General features: G+C 41.8%; 1 protein-coding gene across 1 annotated transcript in view; it reads right to left on the bottom strand.

The window, feature by feature from the left end:
• Positions 1-17907, bottom strand: part of LOC118389970 (junctional adhesion molecule 3B-like) — a 40143-nt gene extending 22236 nt beyond the window's left edge. The window contains exon 1 of the mRNA XM_035780026.2: positions 17757-17907. Coding sequence (XP_035635919.1) covers positions 17757-17841 — 85 coding nt within the window. The 5' untranslated portion in view covers positions 17842-17907. The remainder of the gene's footprint in view (positions 1-17756) is intronic.
• Positions 17908-19946: the final 2039 nt, after the last annotated feature.

The following is a 19946-nucleotide window of genomic DNA, read 5'->3' on the forward strand; positions in this document are numbered from 1 at the left end:
GGCAATGTAGCTAGCTAGCTAGCTTGCTGTTGCTAGCTAAAAAACATTGGGTTGTTATTTTACCTGAAATGCAAAAGGTAAACTCCAACAATTCATCCACAGATAAAAGGGTAAACCGAGTTTGTTTCTAGTAATCTCTCCTCCTTCAGGCTTCTTCTTCTTAAGACTTTATATGGCAGTTGGCAACCAACATTAATTTGCATTACCACTATCAACTGGACTGGATTGTGTTCCTCAGTTTATCTTTCAAACACCCACGTGGGTATATGCTCCTAAAAACCAATGAGGAGATGGCACGTGGGTATATGCTACTAAAAATCAATGAGGAGATGGGAGAGGTGGGAACCAAGTTCTAGGCGCTCTTCGACGCACGCGAGCAGTGTGGGTGCAATGATTGAATAACATGTATGTGTACATTTATTTTGGTCAGCATGTAAGGCGCTACAGAGGGTACTGCATACGGCCCAGTACATCACTGGGGTCAGGTTTCCTGCCATCCAGGACCTATATAGATGTCAGCAGAAGGCCCAAAACATTGTCAAGGACTCCAGTCACCCAAGTCATAGACTGTTCTCTCTGCTAACACACAGCAAGTGGTACCGGAGCGTCAAGTCTAGGTCCAAAAGGCTCCTTAACACCTTTTATCCCCAAGCCATAAGACTGCTGAACAATTAATCAAATGGCCACACTATTTACATTGAACCCCCCTTTGTTTTTACACTGCTGCTATTTGCTGTTAGTCACTTTGCACATAGTCACTTTACCCCTACCTACATGTACAAATTACCTTGACTAACCTGTACCCCGTACATTGACTCGGTACCAGTAACCCCTGTGTATAACCTCTGTACTTTTTATTGTATTCTTTACTTTAGTTTATTTAGTAAATATTTTCTTAACTCTTTTTCTTGAACAGCATTGTTGGTTAAGGGATTGTAAGTACCGGTAAGCATTTCACCTGTTGTACTCGGCGCATGTGACAAATACAACTCTATTTGAAATTTGATTCGATTAGACTCAGCCACGTTGAACCGATACACTAGGCTCAGCCAAGTTGGCCTGGCCTACATTAATAAGCAGCCATTGTTGTTAGTGCCGGCCAATGTGTGTAGTAGATACCGGTGAGCTAAGGCTTGCCTGACAGCTGAATAATAATGTCACACTGATAACAGAGTTGACTTAGTGAGGCCAAAAGCCTTAATCCGCCTCACTTCCTGGTCCAAAGGATGCTCGCTGTGCGCTGAAAAGAGCTGAGTTGAAAGGGAGTCCCCTGTGACACTGCCCCTGGAGACGAGGCCATTGGCCAGACTTCATTGGCTCACTTGAGCTTTCCCTCACTAGTGTTTCACAAAACTGAGCCTTTTCACAACCTATATATCTAAATCTTAACAAAGTGATTTGGCTTTATCTTTTCATGTCTGTGTTTCCCAATGGGAGTCATCTACTACATAGCCTTAGATCCTGTTGGAACTGATTGGAACATGCCAATTTTCTATTGGGCAATGTGATAATGGCTGAAACACATTGTAGCACAGCCAGAGACGGTCACTTACTCTTTAGCAACACACTTGTGGTGTTCACAGGGCAGAGTGTGTGAGAAGGCAGCAGGGAGCTCATAAAGTCTCCATCATGAGCCTCCCAGCAGCATTCAGACCACTCATTGAGATCCTATCGGCCATAGAACAGCAGGCCAAGCACAAATCCCAGTGCTCCCATTGTTTTCCTCTCCAGCAGTGGCCCCCCATAGCCGATCTCATTAATTGCCTTTTGTTTGCACTCCTGAACAAAGGCATCTTGTGCAGTGGGGCAGCAACTCTGAATGCCTGGAAAGTTAGCCCAGTTGAATGCATAAATAGCCTATACATCCCCATATTCATCTCTCTATTCTGGACACGTAAGCTCTGTGAAGCTGGTTATTTTTACATAAAATACTCTGGTTTCATACTGTGGCTTCATGACGTTCTGGTTGTTAACAGGCATATGATTTGATGCATTTTTTATCACCCATGATTCTGTTGCAAGGTATTCCTTTAATAATGTAATTCTTACTGGCATTAACAGAAACTGTAGGCAGAATTAACTAGCATCTTTCCTGACTCAAAGATGAAGGTTCACACCTCTAGACATCTATATATTTGTAGGTAAAATTAACCTCAGTTATGTCTTTCTTTCCATAAAAGTCATTATTTTGCATATACTGGCCATGCAGGAAGTGCACTATGGCAACCCAATGAAAAATGTGTCCTCTCCACTTTTTTTCACTGTGATTCGGTAGCAATGATGAATGTCAACGGGGTAGGGCCTTTAAGTCAAGGCCGCCATTACTCCATGAATAGACTCTTGAAAATGATAGGCAGTTACGCAAGACTGGATTCAGAAAACAAATAACATGGGGTGAGGTTTGAACATGTAGACTAACTAAACATGGTGTGCGGCATTCATACAGACTATTCAAACGAGACTTGTTTTATTTTGTACTTATTTACTGACAAAATAGTAGTATCTACATTTTATTCTGGTGTAGAGCTGTCCAAAATCATTACTATCGAATGAGGGAGTCTGCTCTCCTATATCAAAAATGGTGTACTTTGAAGGATTGCGACATCAAAGTGTGCAGTTCCCTGGTGAGCGATCCCAGCGACTGACCCAGTGAGCAGGCCTTTAGAACAACATGTTACAAAAGCATATTCCAGACTCAAATAGTTAGCATAGGCAGTCTGAGGAGCAGGGCAAAGAATGTTGCTGAGCAACAGGTGGGAGAAAAGGGGATAACCATCTGAGCCTCATGCTACCACTGACAACCCCAAAGGACCCCTGCTTCCATCACCTGCTCGGGAGGAATCCCCCACGGGTTTCCATGGGAAATGCCGGACAAACGCGCCGCATAGCAAAACTGCTGAGCGCTCCATGCAGCCCATTCCGTGGCCGGATTTAACGCTAGCAATGTAGTCACACTCATGCCATCACAGGAAGTAAGACATAATGTTCAATGTTACAATGCAACCTGGTGGTTGGACACAATGGTGAGTCACAGAAGTGAGTTCATGGCAAAAAATAGAGGACAGCTGTTGACCTTAAGTCAAACCTAAGTGCTCTGTGGTGTTCTGTTTTGATAAAGCAAAAGTGCTCCACCTTCGATTGCCCTCCATTTTTTTTGCCTCAAACTTAAAATTGGAAAAGGGGGGGACACATCAAGATTTAATGGTGGAAAAAGTTGCATACAAACATGAAATTTGCAGGGACTTTTTTCAATATACCGTTTGCCTTTCTCTGAAGCTCTGAAAGACAATGATTTACATGGCAGATTACACACTGTTTACATGTCAAGACGGAGTCACAAAAAAGAAACATGTTCGCATCTGGATCTTGATCCAGAGAGAGAATTCCAGATCCGGGTGTAATCCTTATTCTTTTTTCACGAGACAGAAGTGTAGTGCACCGCTGAGGTGTGTTCATAACCCCATCTCCAAACCAAAGAGAACGATCACCAGTCTCTGTCTTATGGTCTCTTGCTATGTTTGTTCTCATCTTCTGTATATCATGCAATGGAGAATTCCTTGGAAGATGCACTTTAATGATACAGGTTAACAGTATTATTACAGTCCTAGCTGAGTAATTCTAGCATAACTCAGCTAACCAAGATTTTTTTTTTAAATGGCCCTTTAAATGGGAAATAATTATGGCCAAACTCATTAGTCACACTAAGGAAAATATCCCGTCAATTACTGGGGAGTGTCACTGGTCTGCATATTGCTCCCAGTATGGAATGTCCAGACTCCGATGGAATCTTTGCAGCTGCACATAGCAATTATAGTGACCCCACCCCTGATAAGTGATGTCTCCAACCGATTGGCCAACTGCTGTCTGATGTCTAAACAAGCGCCCAGCTAAACTCTGGGGGGAAACCGTCAAATTGAGTGGACATCGGTAGGTTTAACCTACATACAGTACTCTACGCTACCTTCATTGCTCACATCTGGGGCCACTTGTAGATCTGTTCATTTGATCACGAGACCTTCCGAGTCCCTTCATTCCCAGGTCTGTCTCGAAACATTGGGCTAACCTATGCCCTGAAACCACAGGATGCTGCCCAAAGTCAAATGCAGGATGATCCTGAGTGTTGATGATCTGAAATAAAACTGCATGGTTGGCCAGTTCCGCATGAATGACCCTCAGAGCGGGGAATTAATTACACTGAGAATCGGCGGAGGCTATTTAGAGGGGCTCATCAGCCCAGAGATATAGATTCCCTCTGAAAGTGTGGTGAAAATGCACAAACCCATAAGATCATTGTTCTGGCTCAAACCGGATACAACCGGAATGGATGGGTCTGAGGATGCTGGGGGTAAACTTTTGTGTTTTTTCTCTCCTTATCCAAAGGGCACACTCCGAGACCCTGTGTGAGCACCGTAAAATAACTCGTCCTGCCTACTAAATGGCTTTTGTTCTTATGTTTTCTACCATTCTTATTTATTTTCTCAATAAATTATTTGTTGGCTTTATTCTGTAACTCCGCTGTTTTATGCGTTCAATATTTCAAGAGCCGCACATCTGTGCTCTCATTGTTCTTTCAGAAAGACTAGAAGACATGTCTTCATCGTACCAGCAGTGCATACTGGAAATGAAGAACACAGGTCAAGCGTAGCAAATCTTCTTATGGTGCCGCCTGACCAGATTGTTCCACCAGGGTCATTGTACTTTCATCTAAAATGTGCGGGGCTGTCTGGATATACTTCACAAAACAATTTATTTTCATGGTTTGTATTCAACATTCTACATGGGTATGCAAGCAGCCTATGTTTTAAGATCTGGGTTTTTACAGTGAGGACTTAAAATGTAAATGGGGGAGGGGGGATATGAAAGGATGAGGCTGTACAGCTTTCTGTTAATTGTGACTGTGTGAAACGTATATGCATAGAGGGTCTTATCAATCAATGATAGAGCACTGTTTTTAGAAAGGAATGTTAGTCCAGGGGAGACGCCACAAATTCTGCATCTAGGCCTAGTGCTTCATATTCATCCTTTGAGCTTCTGCCATGACAAAATGGATGAATAACAAAGAAAACATGTCATTTTCTATCACAATCTATTATAATCCTGACTTCAAACATATTATTGTTGCTTCTATTGGGATTAAATAGGTTTTAAAATGACAAGTTTAATCTGTCTTTTTCTCATCTCCCATGTTGCCACGATACATTTGCTTTGTTCACAAGTCGTAATTTCTATATCTCTATACCATCTAGAGTGGTCTTGAATTCATTCCAGCGTTACAATGAACCTCTTCTATATGGCTATGATGAATGTACTAGTATCTTTGTTGTGATGTCTTTCCACATTGTGAGAATCTCTTTTAAGCCTCACACAATCATCCCCAATAATAATGTCTGATTATTCTGCCTGTGTAAAACCTCTCCAAGGTATTGTTGGCTCCTTTTAAGGTTATCTTGTAAGACCTGATAATGACCATTGTGTAAACATGTTCAACTCGGGAAGTCGGACTATCTAGGAGGAAATGGCAGATGAGATAGTGTGGTCATTTTGGGATGTCTCTGCTGCATTTCACATTAGAATAGGACTAGAATGTTTAGAAACTGACAATTTAGTTTAATTGCAACCTTCCTGCCTTAGATGTGACACATTTGATGAGTTCCTCCACATCTTTTTTTCTGTCCTATTCGCTTTTTCTTTCCAATGGCTGACACGGCAGTGTTTATGAAAATCTATTCAAAGTTCTGTGACCTTCCACGCGTTGGCCTTTTCTTTTTCTTTTTTACCTGCTAACGTCACCAGTTCAGGCAAGCACCCTTATCAGCCCCAATAGGCTCTGCTTCTAAAATGGACTCTTAAGCACACGGATGCCTAAACTCTCTCTACAGCTCTGAGGCTGCGGCCTTGTCCAGCGTCCGGTTACAGTGATGACAAATGCCCGCCAAACCTCTGAGTCACAATAAAAATGACTCAAATTGTTTTTCTTTTTCTACAGCTTGCTGTAACATGGTTGATAAGCAAGTACTACAGGCAGTACACCCTCTTACGAAGCTCAGTCTAGGGCCACCATGTTACAAACTCGCCACCAATGTCTGGCATGCCGACAAATATCTCAGGCACTTACCCAGGGTATGCACTCACACACGTGTGGCAACTGTACTGTGTACATGCTGTATCTGGGCTTCTACCGTGTTCTCAGGCACGACTCATGGCAAACCAAAAACCTAGGGTTGCCCACGTCCCTATGATACATTCTGACAGGATTAGGAAATGCCATTAATGTCGCTCGATATCAAACATTTCAGCGCTCACTGAGTATTTTATACATGCTTGGTCCGACATTTCTCAGGCTTAACTGATGATGAAGTTTTAATGGAAGTGCTCCAGACTAGGTCAGCTGAAAGCTATCATGAAGATATGTTCTTATGTCTAGCTATACTTAGTCTTGTCTCTGCGTATGAACTAGTAAAATTATGTGATAACAATTGATATTCTTTGGTCCTTCAAATATAGCAACATTACTGCTGCTTCTTGTTTCAATGAATCCCAAATAAACTAAACAAATAGTTAAGTAATTATTGAGTGATTACCATTTCACCATGTCATTTCTAAGTAAGTGCCAGGGAAATAACATACTGTAAAATAAAGAGTATCCTTATTTAGAGCATTAATGGGACAAAGGAATTACTGAGGTTATACTTGCTCAGTTAATGTTACACTGTCGCATCTCTGCTGCATAAAATCATCCTTTTTACCAGTTACCCTAATACTGTAGCCCAAGTGTTAACCCCAATACCAGGTCACCAGATGGTCTGGTTACAATCTACCAACACTATCTGACCAGTCAGCTAAATGTACATTACAAGTCGGATGCTAATGGTGGCTTTTCAAAAGTAAACAGGATATCTATTCTACTAAGGCCTTCCTTTGTTTGACACAAATCAATAATAATTTATTGTAGCTCTGTCTGTTCTCTATCGCCTAGTCACCATAATTCTGACGTTCAGTGAACTTGCTAACTCCTACATACCTTATTTGAAGAGAGAGGCTTTATTGTGAAATACATTCAATTTGAAACTGTAGTTGTAGGTTGTAGGCCTACCTATCAGCTACCCAAATAAGAAGCTCTGGACAAAATTACTGAAACTGTATTACCAAACATGTCATACTTTGATGGATTATTTGGGATGGTATGGCAGTCTTGAATGGACTACATTTCCTGAGCTTGAGATGGTCATAAGAATGATTTAGCATGATTTGATGCCGAGTTTCTGCCTGATGATGAATCATTTCTGGCATTTGTGTCACTGGGCTGATAAAGCATCTGGGCCGATTACCTCGGGTAGAAACGTGAGAGACACTGCAGTGAGAAGTCACAGAGAACTCCCAAACACCCCTACTCCACCCCCCTTACTCACCGCAATGCTACTCAACAAAAACTCCCTTTGTCTGACTGCCAACATTTTTGTCAGGCCTTAGCACAAGACTCGCACATCCCTTCACAGAGGCCAACTACATTTCCTGAGCTTGAGATAGTTATAAGAATGATTTAGCTTGATTTGATGCTGAGATTCTGCCTGATGATGAATCATTTCTGGCATATGGACACTGGGCTGATAAAGCATCTGGGACGATGACCTTGGGTAGAAACGTGAGAAATACTACAGTGAGAAGTCACGATGAACTCCAGATTTTCATACCTTCATAATATTCCTGTGCCATACAGTATTACTGGCAGTGCACACAAGGGCCACTATTTCTTTCTGAATGGAAAAAAATGTTGGCAGCAGGGATCTTGATCCAGGAGGGGATTGATTCTCTGCTGTAACCAAGAAGCTTGATCGAGCAAGCTAGCCACTTAACTAGCAAGTTAGCAAACCAAATGCATAACTGTAGCCCTGAGCTGGTGATAATTTATTTGGCACATAGATAGTCAGATAGTTCATTTTAGGGTGCAGCAAACCCCTACTCCACCCCCCTTACTCACTGCTCACTGCTGACTTCTAAACTAGAAATAAATCAAATCAAAATCAAATTAAATTTTATTGGTCACACACATGGTGAGTAGATTAATGTGAGTGTCGCAAAATGCTTGTGCTTTTAGTTCCGACAGTGCAGTAATATCTAACAAGTAATCTAACAATTTCCCAACAACTACCTAATACACACAAATCTAAAGGAGTGAATGAGAATAAGTACATATAAATATATGGATGAGCGATGGCAGAGCAGCATAGGCAAGGTGCAATAGATGGTATAAAATACAGTATTTACATATGGTATGAGTAATGTAAGATATGTAAACATTATTAAAGTGTCATTATTTAAAGTGGCATTGTTTAAAGTGACTAGTTATCCAAAATTGGGAGATAATATGGCCGACATTTGATTGTAAGGGATTCTAGGTTGGGTGAGCAGAAGGACTTAAGTTCCTGTATGTTGTTGTGATTACACCATGAGTCATTAATCATGAAGCATACACCCCCGCCCTTCCTCTACCCAGGGAGGAGTTTATCTCTATCGGCGCGATGCATGGAGAAGCCCGGTGGCTGAACCGATTCCGACAACATATCCCGAGAGAGCCATGTTTCTGTGAATCACAGGATGTTACAATCTCTGATGTCTCTCTGGAAGGCAACCCTTGCTCAAAGTTCATCTACCTTGTTGTCAAGAGACTGGACATTGGCGAGTAGTATACTCGGGAGCGGTGGGCAAGGTGCATGTCTACGAAGCCTGACCAGGAGGCCGCTCCATCTGCCCCTTCTGCTGCGCCGTTGTTTTGGGTCAGCTTCTGGGATTAGGTCCATTGTCCTGGGTGGTGGTCCAAACAGTGGATCCTCTTCGGGAAAGTCGTATTCCTGATCGTAATGTTGGTAAGTTGACGTCACTCTTATTTCTAATAGTTCTTCCCGGCTGTATGTAATAAGACTTAAGATTTCCTGGGGTAACAATGTAAGAAATAATCCATAAAAAAACTAAATACTGCATAGTTTCCTAAGGACTCGAAGCGAGGCGACCATCTCTGTCGGCGCCATCTTGCAAATATTGTTAATCATCAGGTATCCTATGAAAGTGAGGAATGCCACAGTTTGGTTCCTACACCAAAAGATAATTGTTATCTGTAGGAGGAATGTATATGGTGGAGTCAATTAAGCTTGGAATGTACTGAGTAAAGGAAAGGCGATCACATAGTTGCAGTCACTGATAAGGGTGGAGAGCTGTGGATTAGTGAGGAATGGGGGCCGAGGTCAGGTCACATTAAGGAACAGTTAATTACCTGCATCACTTAACTTCTTGCCTAGCAATAAAGACGTAATGTTTAGAGGGAAGGAGGAGACTTCATCCAAATTGGGGTATATATACTTGTGCTGGTGGAAACATGTCTTTGTCTCTTCAGCTGTCTGACCCTTTGGGTGAATAAACTTGGTTTGAGCTTTACAAATCGTCCGTGAGTTTTTACACTGTTCATTTAGAACCTAACACCGCAATGCTACTCAATGGGTTCTGAGTGGCGCAGCGGCCGAAGGCACTGCATCTCAGTGCCACAGGCGTCACTATAGACCCTGGTTCGATTCCAGGCTGTATCACAACCGGCCGTGATTGGGAGTCCCATAGGGCGGAGCACAATTGGCCCAGCGTTGTTCGTGTTAGGGTTTTGCTGGGGTAGGCCGTCATTGTAAATAAGAATTTGTTCTTAACTGACTTGCCTAGTTAAATAAAGGTTCAATAAAAAAATATAAATAAATAAAAACTTCCTTTGGATGACCACCAACATTTTTGTCAGGTCTTACCGCAAGAATCGCACAACACTACCCGGAGGCCGTACAACCACATACATGGCTCTTGCATACCGGTCTCTTTCGCAAGGCCCTACATCAAGAGATTAGTTATGGTCAACAAAATGATTGGGATGTCTTTTTTTATCACAAGGCTGGTGTCATCTGCCCTTCATACTGTAGAAGACACTTAAGAACTCAGCTGGCTGCTACGAGGGATTGGAGTCACTGTCAGTTCTGCAGATCACAGGAAGGAGAGTATTTTGACTGTCAGTTGGGCTGTTGGTGATAGACGTGTTTTAGGAACTAAAAGTGTTTTTGCTGAAAATGCCAAATTGCCTTTTCAGAATGGTAGAAAAGCGGTGATGATGGTGCTGGAACTAGCCAGTTGTCGTCAATGTGTATTTGATTTTTAAAAATTGGAGAGAAGATTTAAGATGAACAAATGCATTTTCAGATAATGCCAATAGCTTCTATTTTACTATGCTTTAGATATGAATATGTTTAATCTCGAATCATATATTTAGAGTTGCTTGAATACAAGCCCAATGCTTTGGAATGAACAGTGTTCAAACACCTGAGGCTGTCATATGATTCTGCCATCTGGCTATTTATAGAGAGAGTAATTGCCTTTGTGACAGTATGGTAAACAGAGGAAGAATCCAAAGCGATTATCTGGCTATGACTCCTAGCATGTAGCCCAGACTTCCCTTGCCTTTTCAGACGGCAGTGCTTCAGCAGCATTCACTCTATTATCTGTGCCCTGCCATTAATGAATCTGTAATTATTTCCCTATATTGACAGCATCCCAATGTGTGATTGATGGCGGTTCCTCCTGACCTATTGATGTGCTGGCTCTGTCTGAATCTATTGAATGAACACAGGGAGGAAAACCACTCCTGCGTTCTTCCCCTAGGGATCACGTGACTACAGATAAAGATCGGCAAACAGGAAATCACCAAAACACTGCCCTAAACTCAGACAGCCAATTGATGAGCATTTCAAAGATGATCCCGCAGACGACACAGAAAAAACATCTTATGATAATGTCTTGGCATTACAAACAGCAGATTTCAACTGCTACTGTCAAGGTGAAATATCACTTCCAGACTTATTATGCCATATCTCACAACAGAAAAAAGTGAGATCTGTGAGAAATATAAATAATTGTTGTCCTCGATCAAAATTCCCCAAAATTCCTGATGTTATATTTTCATGGGGGGTTTTGGCCAACTACCTTCAGCCTAGCAGCCAGGCTCTAGACCTATTTTTATTTTTTTATCAATGCCTCTTCCACACGATAGTCTTATTACCATTTGAAGAATGCACGTGCTTTCCATTCCTGGAACATAAGCATGTCCATTTTCAACTTTCCCCTCAACATCTGCTACTGCTTACCAAAAGGAAAAAAATATATAAAAGCAGGGTAGTGCCTACTTCAATAACCTTTCAAGTTCTTGCTGCGAAGTTCAAGTGGATTTCTATCTCATGAAAGACCATTCAAATCCAGCTTTTCTGTTATTCTTTATTTCTTAGTCAACTACCCTTTCATTCTCTTTAAGACCAACTTAAAACAGGTGAGTGGGAGGGGTGAAGTAATTCACAGTACATTAGAAGTATTTTTCCTCCGTATGCTTTTTATTCACAATGCTGCATTTGCTGCTAACAAACAGTGTCTGGGGTTTGGGAGGGACACCATAGATATTTCTGGTCACTCGTGCCTTCTCCCCAAACCCATCCACCCACTCCTGCTCAGCTGTTTCGGGCCATTCCATTGTTGGAATCATGTGCTTCGCTGCCTTTATCCCATGCATGGTCCTTTGTGGCGCGGTTATCCAAGGTACAGTGCATTTGGAAAGTATTCAGACCCCTTTTTCCATATGTTGTTACACTACAGTCTTATTATGTTGCGTTACAGCCTTGAAATTTATTAAATGTGTTTTTTTCCTCATCAATTTACACACAATAACACATAATGACAAAGGAAAAACTGATTTTTTAAATTTTTTGCAAATGTATTACAAATACAAAACATAAATAGCTTATTTATATAAGTATTCAGAACCTTTGCTATGAGACTCGAAATTGAGCTCAGGTGCATCCTGTTTCCATTGATCAACCTTCGAGATGTTTCTACAACTTGATTGGAGTCGACCTGTGGTAAATTCAATTGATTGGACATGATTTGGAAAGGCACACACCTGTCTATATAAGGTCCCACAGTTGACAGTGCATGTCAGAGAAAAAAACAAGCCATGAGGTCAAAGGAATTGTCTGTACAGTTCAGAGACAATATTGTGTCAACACACAGATCTGGGGGAAGTGTACCAAAACATTTCTGCAGCATTGAAGGTCCCCAAGAACACAGTGGCCTCCATCATTCTTAAATGGGAGAGGTTTGGAACCACCAAGACTCTTCCTAGAGCTGGCTGCCTGGCCAAACTGAGCAATCGTGGGAGAAGGGCCTTAGTCAGGGAGGTGACCAAAAACCTGATGGTCACTCTAACAGAGCTCTACAGTTCTTCTGTGGAGATGGTAGAACCTTCCAGAAAGACAACCATCTCTGAAGCACTCCACCAATTACGCCGTTATGGTAGAGTGACCAGGCGGAAGGCACTCCTCAGTAAAAGGCACATGACAGCCCGGTTGGAGTTTGCCAGAAGGCACCTAAAGACTCTCAAACCATGAGAAACAAGATTCTCTGGTCTAATGAAACCAAGATTGAACTCTTTGTCCTGAATGCCAATCGTTACGTCTGGAGTAAACCTGGAACCATCCCTACGGTGAAGCATGGTGGTGGTAGCATCATGCTGTGGGGATGTTTTTCAGTGGCAAAGACTGGGAAACTAGTCAGGATCAAGGGAAAGATGAATGGAGCAAAGTACAAAGAGATCCTTGATGAAAACCTGCTCCAGACTGGGGTGAAGGACAACGATCCAATAGGACAACGACCCTAAGCACACAGCCAAGACACAGCGCATGAGGGGCTTCGGGACAAGTCTCTGAATTTCCTTGAGTGGCCCAGCCAGAGCCCAGACTTGAACCCGATCTCTGGAGAGACCTGAAAATAGCTGTGCAGCAACGCTCCCCATCCAACCTGACAGAGCTTGAGAGGATCTGCAGAGAAGAATGAGAGAAACTCCCCAAATACAGGTGTGCCAAGCTTGTAGCATCATACCCAAAAAGACTCAAGGCTGTAATCTCTGCCAAAGGTGCTTCAACAAAGTACTTAGTAAAGATATGAATACTTATGTAAATGTGATATTTCCATTTGTCATTTTTTATAAATTGACTTTGTTATTATGGGGTATTGTGTGTATAGATTGATGAGGGGAAAAAACAATTTAATCAATTTTAGAATAAGGCTGTAACCTAACAAAATGTGGAAAAGGTCAAGGGGTCTGAATACTTTCACAAGGTACTGTAGATAACTAGTATTGTGGGCTTGTTGTTGGTCAATGATTAGCTCTAACTTCAGTGTAACTTCTAAATGCTGAGATGAATCTGCATTAATCATGCATAATACATTATTCAAAATGTCAATTCAAATTGTTGTCAAAACCTAACCTCGGGATAGATTAACTGCAAACGTCTTTACAAGCAAACTGGAAATGTAGGCTAGAGCTGCAAGCCTAATTACAGGACATGGGCTACCGTGCTAGTTTAAACGGACAGTGGGTCTACCATTCTCACACAACTGTTTTGTCTGTTGGGAATAACTCTTAACTCTCTGTGCTTGCTGGGCAGCCACTCCTCTCTGCTTGCTATTCGTTTTTCTCTTTTTCCCTGCCATTTACTCTCTCTACACTAAAATGTCAAGCTGTATGTGACTCGCCCGGGGGTTCAAGCATGCCATTCAGGGAGTGCTCCAAACATTTGCTCACAAGCTGTGGATGGGAAGGGAAGCATCTGACAACAAGCACCTCCTGGGGGGAAGCGCTATCAGCACTTTCCCTGGGACTAACCAACTCCTGTCGTCCCCACCAGCAATGCCACACATTTTAGACAATGAAGAAAACACCTGTCATCTGGCTCTTGTTTAAATTAAGTCAGCAAAGACCGGTGTCTTATCCTCTATCGTGTGTGTGTGTGTGTGTGTGTGTGTGTGTGTGTGTGTGTGTGTGTGTGTGTGTGTGTGTGTGTGTGTGTGTGTGTGTGTGTGTGTGTGTGTGTGTGTGTGTGTGTGTGTGTGTGTGTGTGTGTGTGTGTGTGTGTGTGTGTGTGTGTGATCAAACATTTAGCCATGATGGAGAGACTTATCAGGGGAAAATACTCCAACATTAGCATAGCATATTCCCTGGTTTGCACAACACTCGGCAGCTAACACAGGCAGCTGTTTCATTGAAACTAGCTAATCCATTGTGATTTAATTATAACGTCAATACTAGCTACAGTGGTAGCTAGCTTGGAATAAGTATTTAGTGTTGTGTGCATTGCATCTGAGCTAGCTACCATCCCATAGCCTACATTGCATATGAAGTGTGACTGGCTCATCCGTGGATAGATGGAGAAAATGCTCTCTGGTTGTCTCAAAGTCGTTGTTGGCTGCTGACGAGCATTGTGATTCTACAAGTAGAATCGATAGGTTTGTTGCTAACAGGTCGGTATGAAGCAGGTGCTGCTTTTGTTCTGGTAAGAGAAGGAACGGCCTCCCACTGTGAAAAGTACCTATAGGCTGTCTATCGGCAATGGGATACTCGATGTGTTTCATGCTTAAGGAGGCAGCTTGCTTTTCTCTCCCATATCTCCTCAGATACCCAAAGAGGTATGAGTCTTAAGCAGACTTACTGTGAGCTGCAATAAGGCAAAAAAACTAGACCAGGTTCTCACATTTCAGTTGGTCATGTCTCTGTGAGTAGCCTAATCAATTTCCCACTCATTTCCTAAAGGGTAATTTATCAAGTCTGAAATGACATTTGCCACATCCATTGTAATTGATCTTTCTTTCACTTTTATTCAGACTGGAAACCAGTTTTACTGCCACTGAATAAATGTGCATTTCTTGAGGTCAAAGAAGCCAATAATTCTCAAACTTCAAATAGAGGTGACTGGACCTGAAGGGTTAAGATTTGTGAAGGTGCTTCTTCTAAAACTATTAAGGAAATATCTTAATATTAAGCAAATCAAATTTTATTGATTGCATACACATATTTTGCAGATGTCGTCATGGGTGTAGCTAAATTCTGATGTTCCTAGCTCCAACGGTGCAGTAATACCTAACAATGCAAAACAATACACGCAAGTCCAAATAAAAATTAAAGAATATTGGCTTGGTTTATATTGGCTTGGTACTGTTCCACTTTGAGCACTGTCAAGCTCCGACATATCTTGGCACTTCTAAGTCTTGACAGGATCTCAACCCAATTGAATACTTATTCTGGAGCGGCGCCTGAGACAGCGTTTCCGGCCACCATCGACAAATCACCAGAAGATGGAATTCCTTGTGGAAGAATGGCGTCGCATCCCTCCAATAGAGCTCCAGATACACTACATGACCAAATGTATGTGGACACCTGCTCGTTGAACATCTCATTCCAAATTCATGGGAATTAATATGGAGTTGGTCCCCCCTATGCGCTTCAGCACTTGGTGGTCCCGTTCTGTGAGCTTTTGTGTGGCCTACCACTTTGCGGCTGAGCCATTGTTGCTCCTAGACGTTTCCACTTCACAATAACAGCACTTACAGTTGACTGGGGCAGCACTAGCAGGGCAGAATTTTGACGAACTGACTTGTTGGAAAAGTGGCATCCTATGACGGTGCCAAGTTGAAAGTCACTGAACTGTTCAGTAAGGCCATTCTATTGCAATGTTTGTCTATGGAGATTGCATGGCTGTGTCCTCAGTTTTATACACATGTCAGCGGTGTGGCTGAAATAGCTGAATCCACTAATTTGAAGGGGTGTCCACATACTTTTGTATATATAGTGTACTTGTAGAATCTATGCCAAGGCGCACTGAAGCTGTTCTGGCAGCTCGTGGTGGCCCAACGTCTTATTGAAAAACCTGTACATCTCTCTCATACCTATTCAAAATATATTCAAACTATGACAAAAAACAAGCCAATGATGAATTAGCCTAAAACCAACAAAAGAATGTGCATAACAAAAGAGGTCAAATAGATTTGTACATTTAAGCAATAAAATCAAATTACATAGTAACAGGTGTTTAAATGTACAAAGCTGATTCAAGTTATTGTCCTCAAATTGTGAATTATGTTTTTCTTTCAGAACTGTAATTGAGTGGTAACAATCTTTCCAACAACAATCAAGGTTAACCAGCTCTAACTATAGTATATAGCCTTCAGACAATAACAACTGGCTAAACTGTAAAGTAATAGGCAACATGACGTCAAACACACTCAATCAGATTCTCAGTAGGTCTAATTCCAGGGCGACATTGAAAGACCAGCACCATCTTTGGAAGCAGCCTTCTTGCTATCCATATTTAAATACACAGATAATTAAGCCAGTCCACACACTTGGATGACCAGAGGGGCTGAAGGCACACACAGGTCTGTGCCTCCTTTTGTTCTGTGTCTCTCTCTTCAAGAAGGATTCAATACATGCTTAGCACTTCAGGAAAAACACTTAAACCCTAAAGCAAATGACCACCACAAGTCCATCATGTGGTGCTGTTTAAGATCCTGCTATAATCTAGCCTTATTTGTTGTGTATATCAGTAGCCTTAACTTATTGATTCAAATTCTCATTACAATTTTAATATGAGGTAAGCTATAGCACCTGCTATTAGGAAACATTTGGGAACAATTCAAAATGTTTTTATTTAATTATTCTTGTTCAGAGTTCTATTTCTTTCAATTTAGCATGTCAATGGCATCAGCAATTGTGGAAGTTGATATAAATGTATCTCTGAAATGTCAACATAATGATTAAACATTCTGTCCGAGAAGGATCTGAGTATGCATGAGTTAAACACGAGGGAGCGCTTCATGGGAACAAATTGCATCATACTCTTCCAGCAACATAGCTTAATGATTTGTCTCTGCATCTGGCCAAATAGTAAACAGTTCTAATAGTTATTTCATGTTTTAATTAGGGTCAAACCAAAACAATAACTGTTTACATGCCGAGACAAATCGCTTAATCTGAAATGGCTAATAAAAAGTTACAAAATCTACATTTTAGAACCGCTCTTCAAAGAGTTCTCAACGCTGACAAAGCGAGCTGCCTGCTGCCTGCTGCTTTCAGATAGGCTCCTCCCGCGGACTGTGTCTTTATTCCCCAATGGAAAAAACCGTTATCTCGCATCACTGAATACTGCGAGTCTGAACTTTTATCAACCACAATTCAAACTCGTTAAAAACGTTTAAGCAAACGTATATTTATATCAAATACTTATTTCTTAGACAATAACACATTTATAGATGTATTTACAGTCGAACACTTTTGAAAGTAAGGAGACAGACTAAAGGGGGACTCGACTCATCCCCTTTTAAAAAACAAGCCTCGAAATTAACGGATACATTGTATCTCTTCTTGTTATTTCATAATGTAAAGTTTGTAGCCAGTTAAAACATGCTAACTGTATGTAGAGCAGTTTACGAAAGGTTTCTATCTCTGAAGAGTTTGATAAACTAGACATACTTCCAAATGCCTAACTGCACTGTCCGGCTTCGGATAGATCAAACATTCCAACGAGCCAACACAACAGGGCTTGAGGCTCTAATGTTACCAAACCATTTCTTAATTCTGATCTTCGATTGCCTACTTTGTAATTGAATATATATCCATTTAAATCAGAACATCATCTATTAATAACAAAATAGCTGTCTGGCTATAGCTAGCTTACTGAGAGAGTTGGGTCAGACATGATCACTTATATCCTTACGCAGATCACGTCTCGCAAATAACAAAGTAGCTCATTTCAAATGACACAAGCGAGTGTCACGTCCAGAATGTCTCGTCCAGAATGTCTCAGCAACGGCAATAGGCTAGGGAAATAAAGCGCAGTCCTCATGTATTTACTTACAGTGAGTTGAGAGGAGGACCAGAATGCAAGCCAGACGTGTTAACGCCATCTTGGAGTCGATGCAATGTTCAGTTTGGCCGTACATGCGCAAAGTCAAGAGCTTTTCAATGGATGGAGAGGACTGGCCAGGGAGAGAGGCAGGGGGAATGAATCTATTGTATCGGGTTTCCATGGCTACCGATAGCATCACTCACACAGTCAAGAATGTATGGTTGACAAGATGTGGGAGGACTAGACGTTTTACAACCGTGGACCAGGCAGCTCGAATCTCTGATCGGGGACTACTGTATAAGGCTACCCATTTTACCCATTCTATTCTATCAGACAACATTCTGTGCTGTGCAATTATGATAACATTTACAAATCTATTTTTTTTTTATTGATTTTCAGAGTAGGCTCTGTATGTCAGATATCCAGACAAATTCCATTCTTAAAAACAGAACACTCAATTGGCATCCTTCCTAAAACAAATGGCATTTGGAATGTTTTGTTGACTATTCAAATTGTGTAGAGTAAACAAGGGATTAATTAGCATTGATTGGAGGCTCTTTTTACTGGCCTAATCCTGTCCGTTGTAACTGCATTTAAAGATAACCCCACAGCTGTGTCATCAGGCAGATCAGGCTTGAAAGAATCAGCTATTTATCTCAGTCAATCTCAATTGATTATGCACGCAATCGTTATTGCTTTTATATAGCTACGCCAACCATTGGAATCGTGTCTGCTAGAAAGTCCACACTAATGTGTGTGGCCCAAATATGTTGCTTGCAATTTTATGACAATTACATATTATTAAATGTGCGTTGCATTGATAACTGGAGGGGGGATACTATTCATTGCATTACGCTTTTCGCGTTGTCATGGTGTCTTCTCCCTAATGAATGTACAGTTCTTATGGTTTTTCAATATCAGACAACTATGTAAGTACTAAGTATTAATGCATAAAAGGGGACAATGGTCGTTTTACTAGTAGTTTAAATGTGTTCTATGTTATCAAGGTCCACAGACAGTGAATAGAGCTCAAATGTAAAACGGATTCCCAATATGCACCTGATGCACCAGGCTTTATAGTTTGACGTACAGTGGAGGAAAGTAACCCAGCCCCTTCCCCCTTACATGCACAAACAATATGTAACAGCTTCTTTTGTTTCCATTGTTTTTCTCTTGTCCTTTGAATGATAGAGGCGCTTTAGAGACATCCTGAATTCTCAGATTTACTTTCAGCACTTAAGATAACAGAATTTCTCCTTGGCCATCAAATCAAATGTATTTATATAGCCCTTCGTACATCAGCTGATATTTCAAAGTGCTGTACAGAAACCAAGCCTAAATCCCCAAACAGCAAGCAATGCAGGTGTAGAAGCACGGTGGCTAGGAAAACTCCCTAGAAAGGCCAAAACCTAGGAAGAAACCTAGAGAGGAACCAGGTGGGTGAGGGGTGACCAGTCCTCTTCTGGCTGTGCCGGGTGGAGATTATAACAGAACATGGCCAAGATGTTCAAATGTTCATAAATGACCAGCATGGTCAAATAACAATAATCACAGTAGTTGTCGAGGGTGCAGAAAGTCAGCACCTCAGGAGTAAATGTCAGTTGGCTTTTCATAGCCGATCATTAAGAGTATCTCTACCACTCCTGCTGTCTCTAGAGAGTTGACAACAGCAGGTCTGGGACAGGTAGCACATCCGGTGAACAGGTCAGGATTCCATAGAGAACAATTGAAACTGGAGCAGCAGCACGGCCAGGTGGATTGGGGACAGCAAGGAGTCATCATGCCAGGTAGTCCTGAGGCATGGTCCTAGGGCTCAGGTCCTCCGAGAGAAAGAGAGAATTAGAGAGAGCATACTTAAATTCACACAGGACACCGGATAAGACAGGAGAAGTACTCCAGATATAACAAACTGACCCTAGCCCCCCGACACATAAACTACTGCAGCATAAATACTGGAGGCTGAGACAAGAGGGGTCAGGAGACACTGTGGCCCCATCCGATGATACCCCTGGACAGGGCCAAACAGGAGGAATATAACCACACCCACTTTGCCAACGCACAGCCCCCACACCACTAGAGGGATATCTTCAACCACCAACTTTAAGTCCAAGCTTTTGGCTCTGAGCCCACATTGTATTCACGGTCATCATTCTTATTCCCAGCTTGCTCTTTCAGGGTATGTTTTAGCAGAACGGATGT

This window comes from Oncorhynchus keta, chromosome 11 (assembly GCF_023373465.1).
Source record: "Oncorhynchus keta strain PuntledgeMale-10-30-2019 chromosome 11, Oket_V2, whole genome shotgun sequence".
NCBI lineage: Eukaryota > Metazoa > Chordata > Actinopteri > Salmoniformes > Salmonidae > Oncorhynchus > Oncorhynchus keta.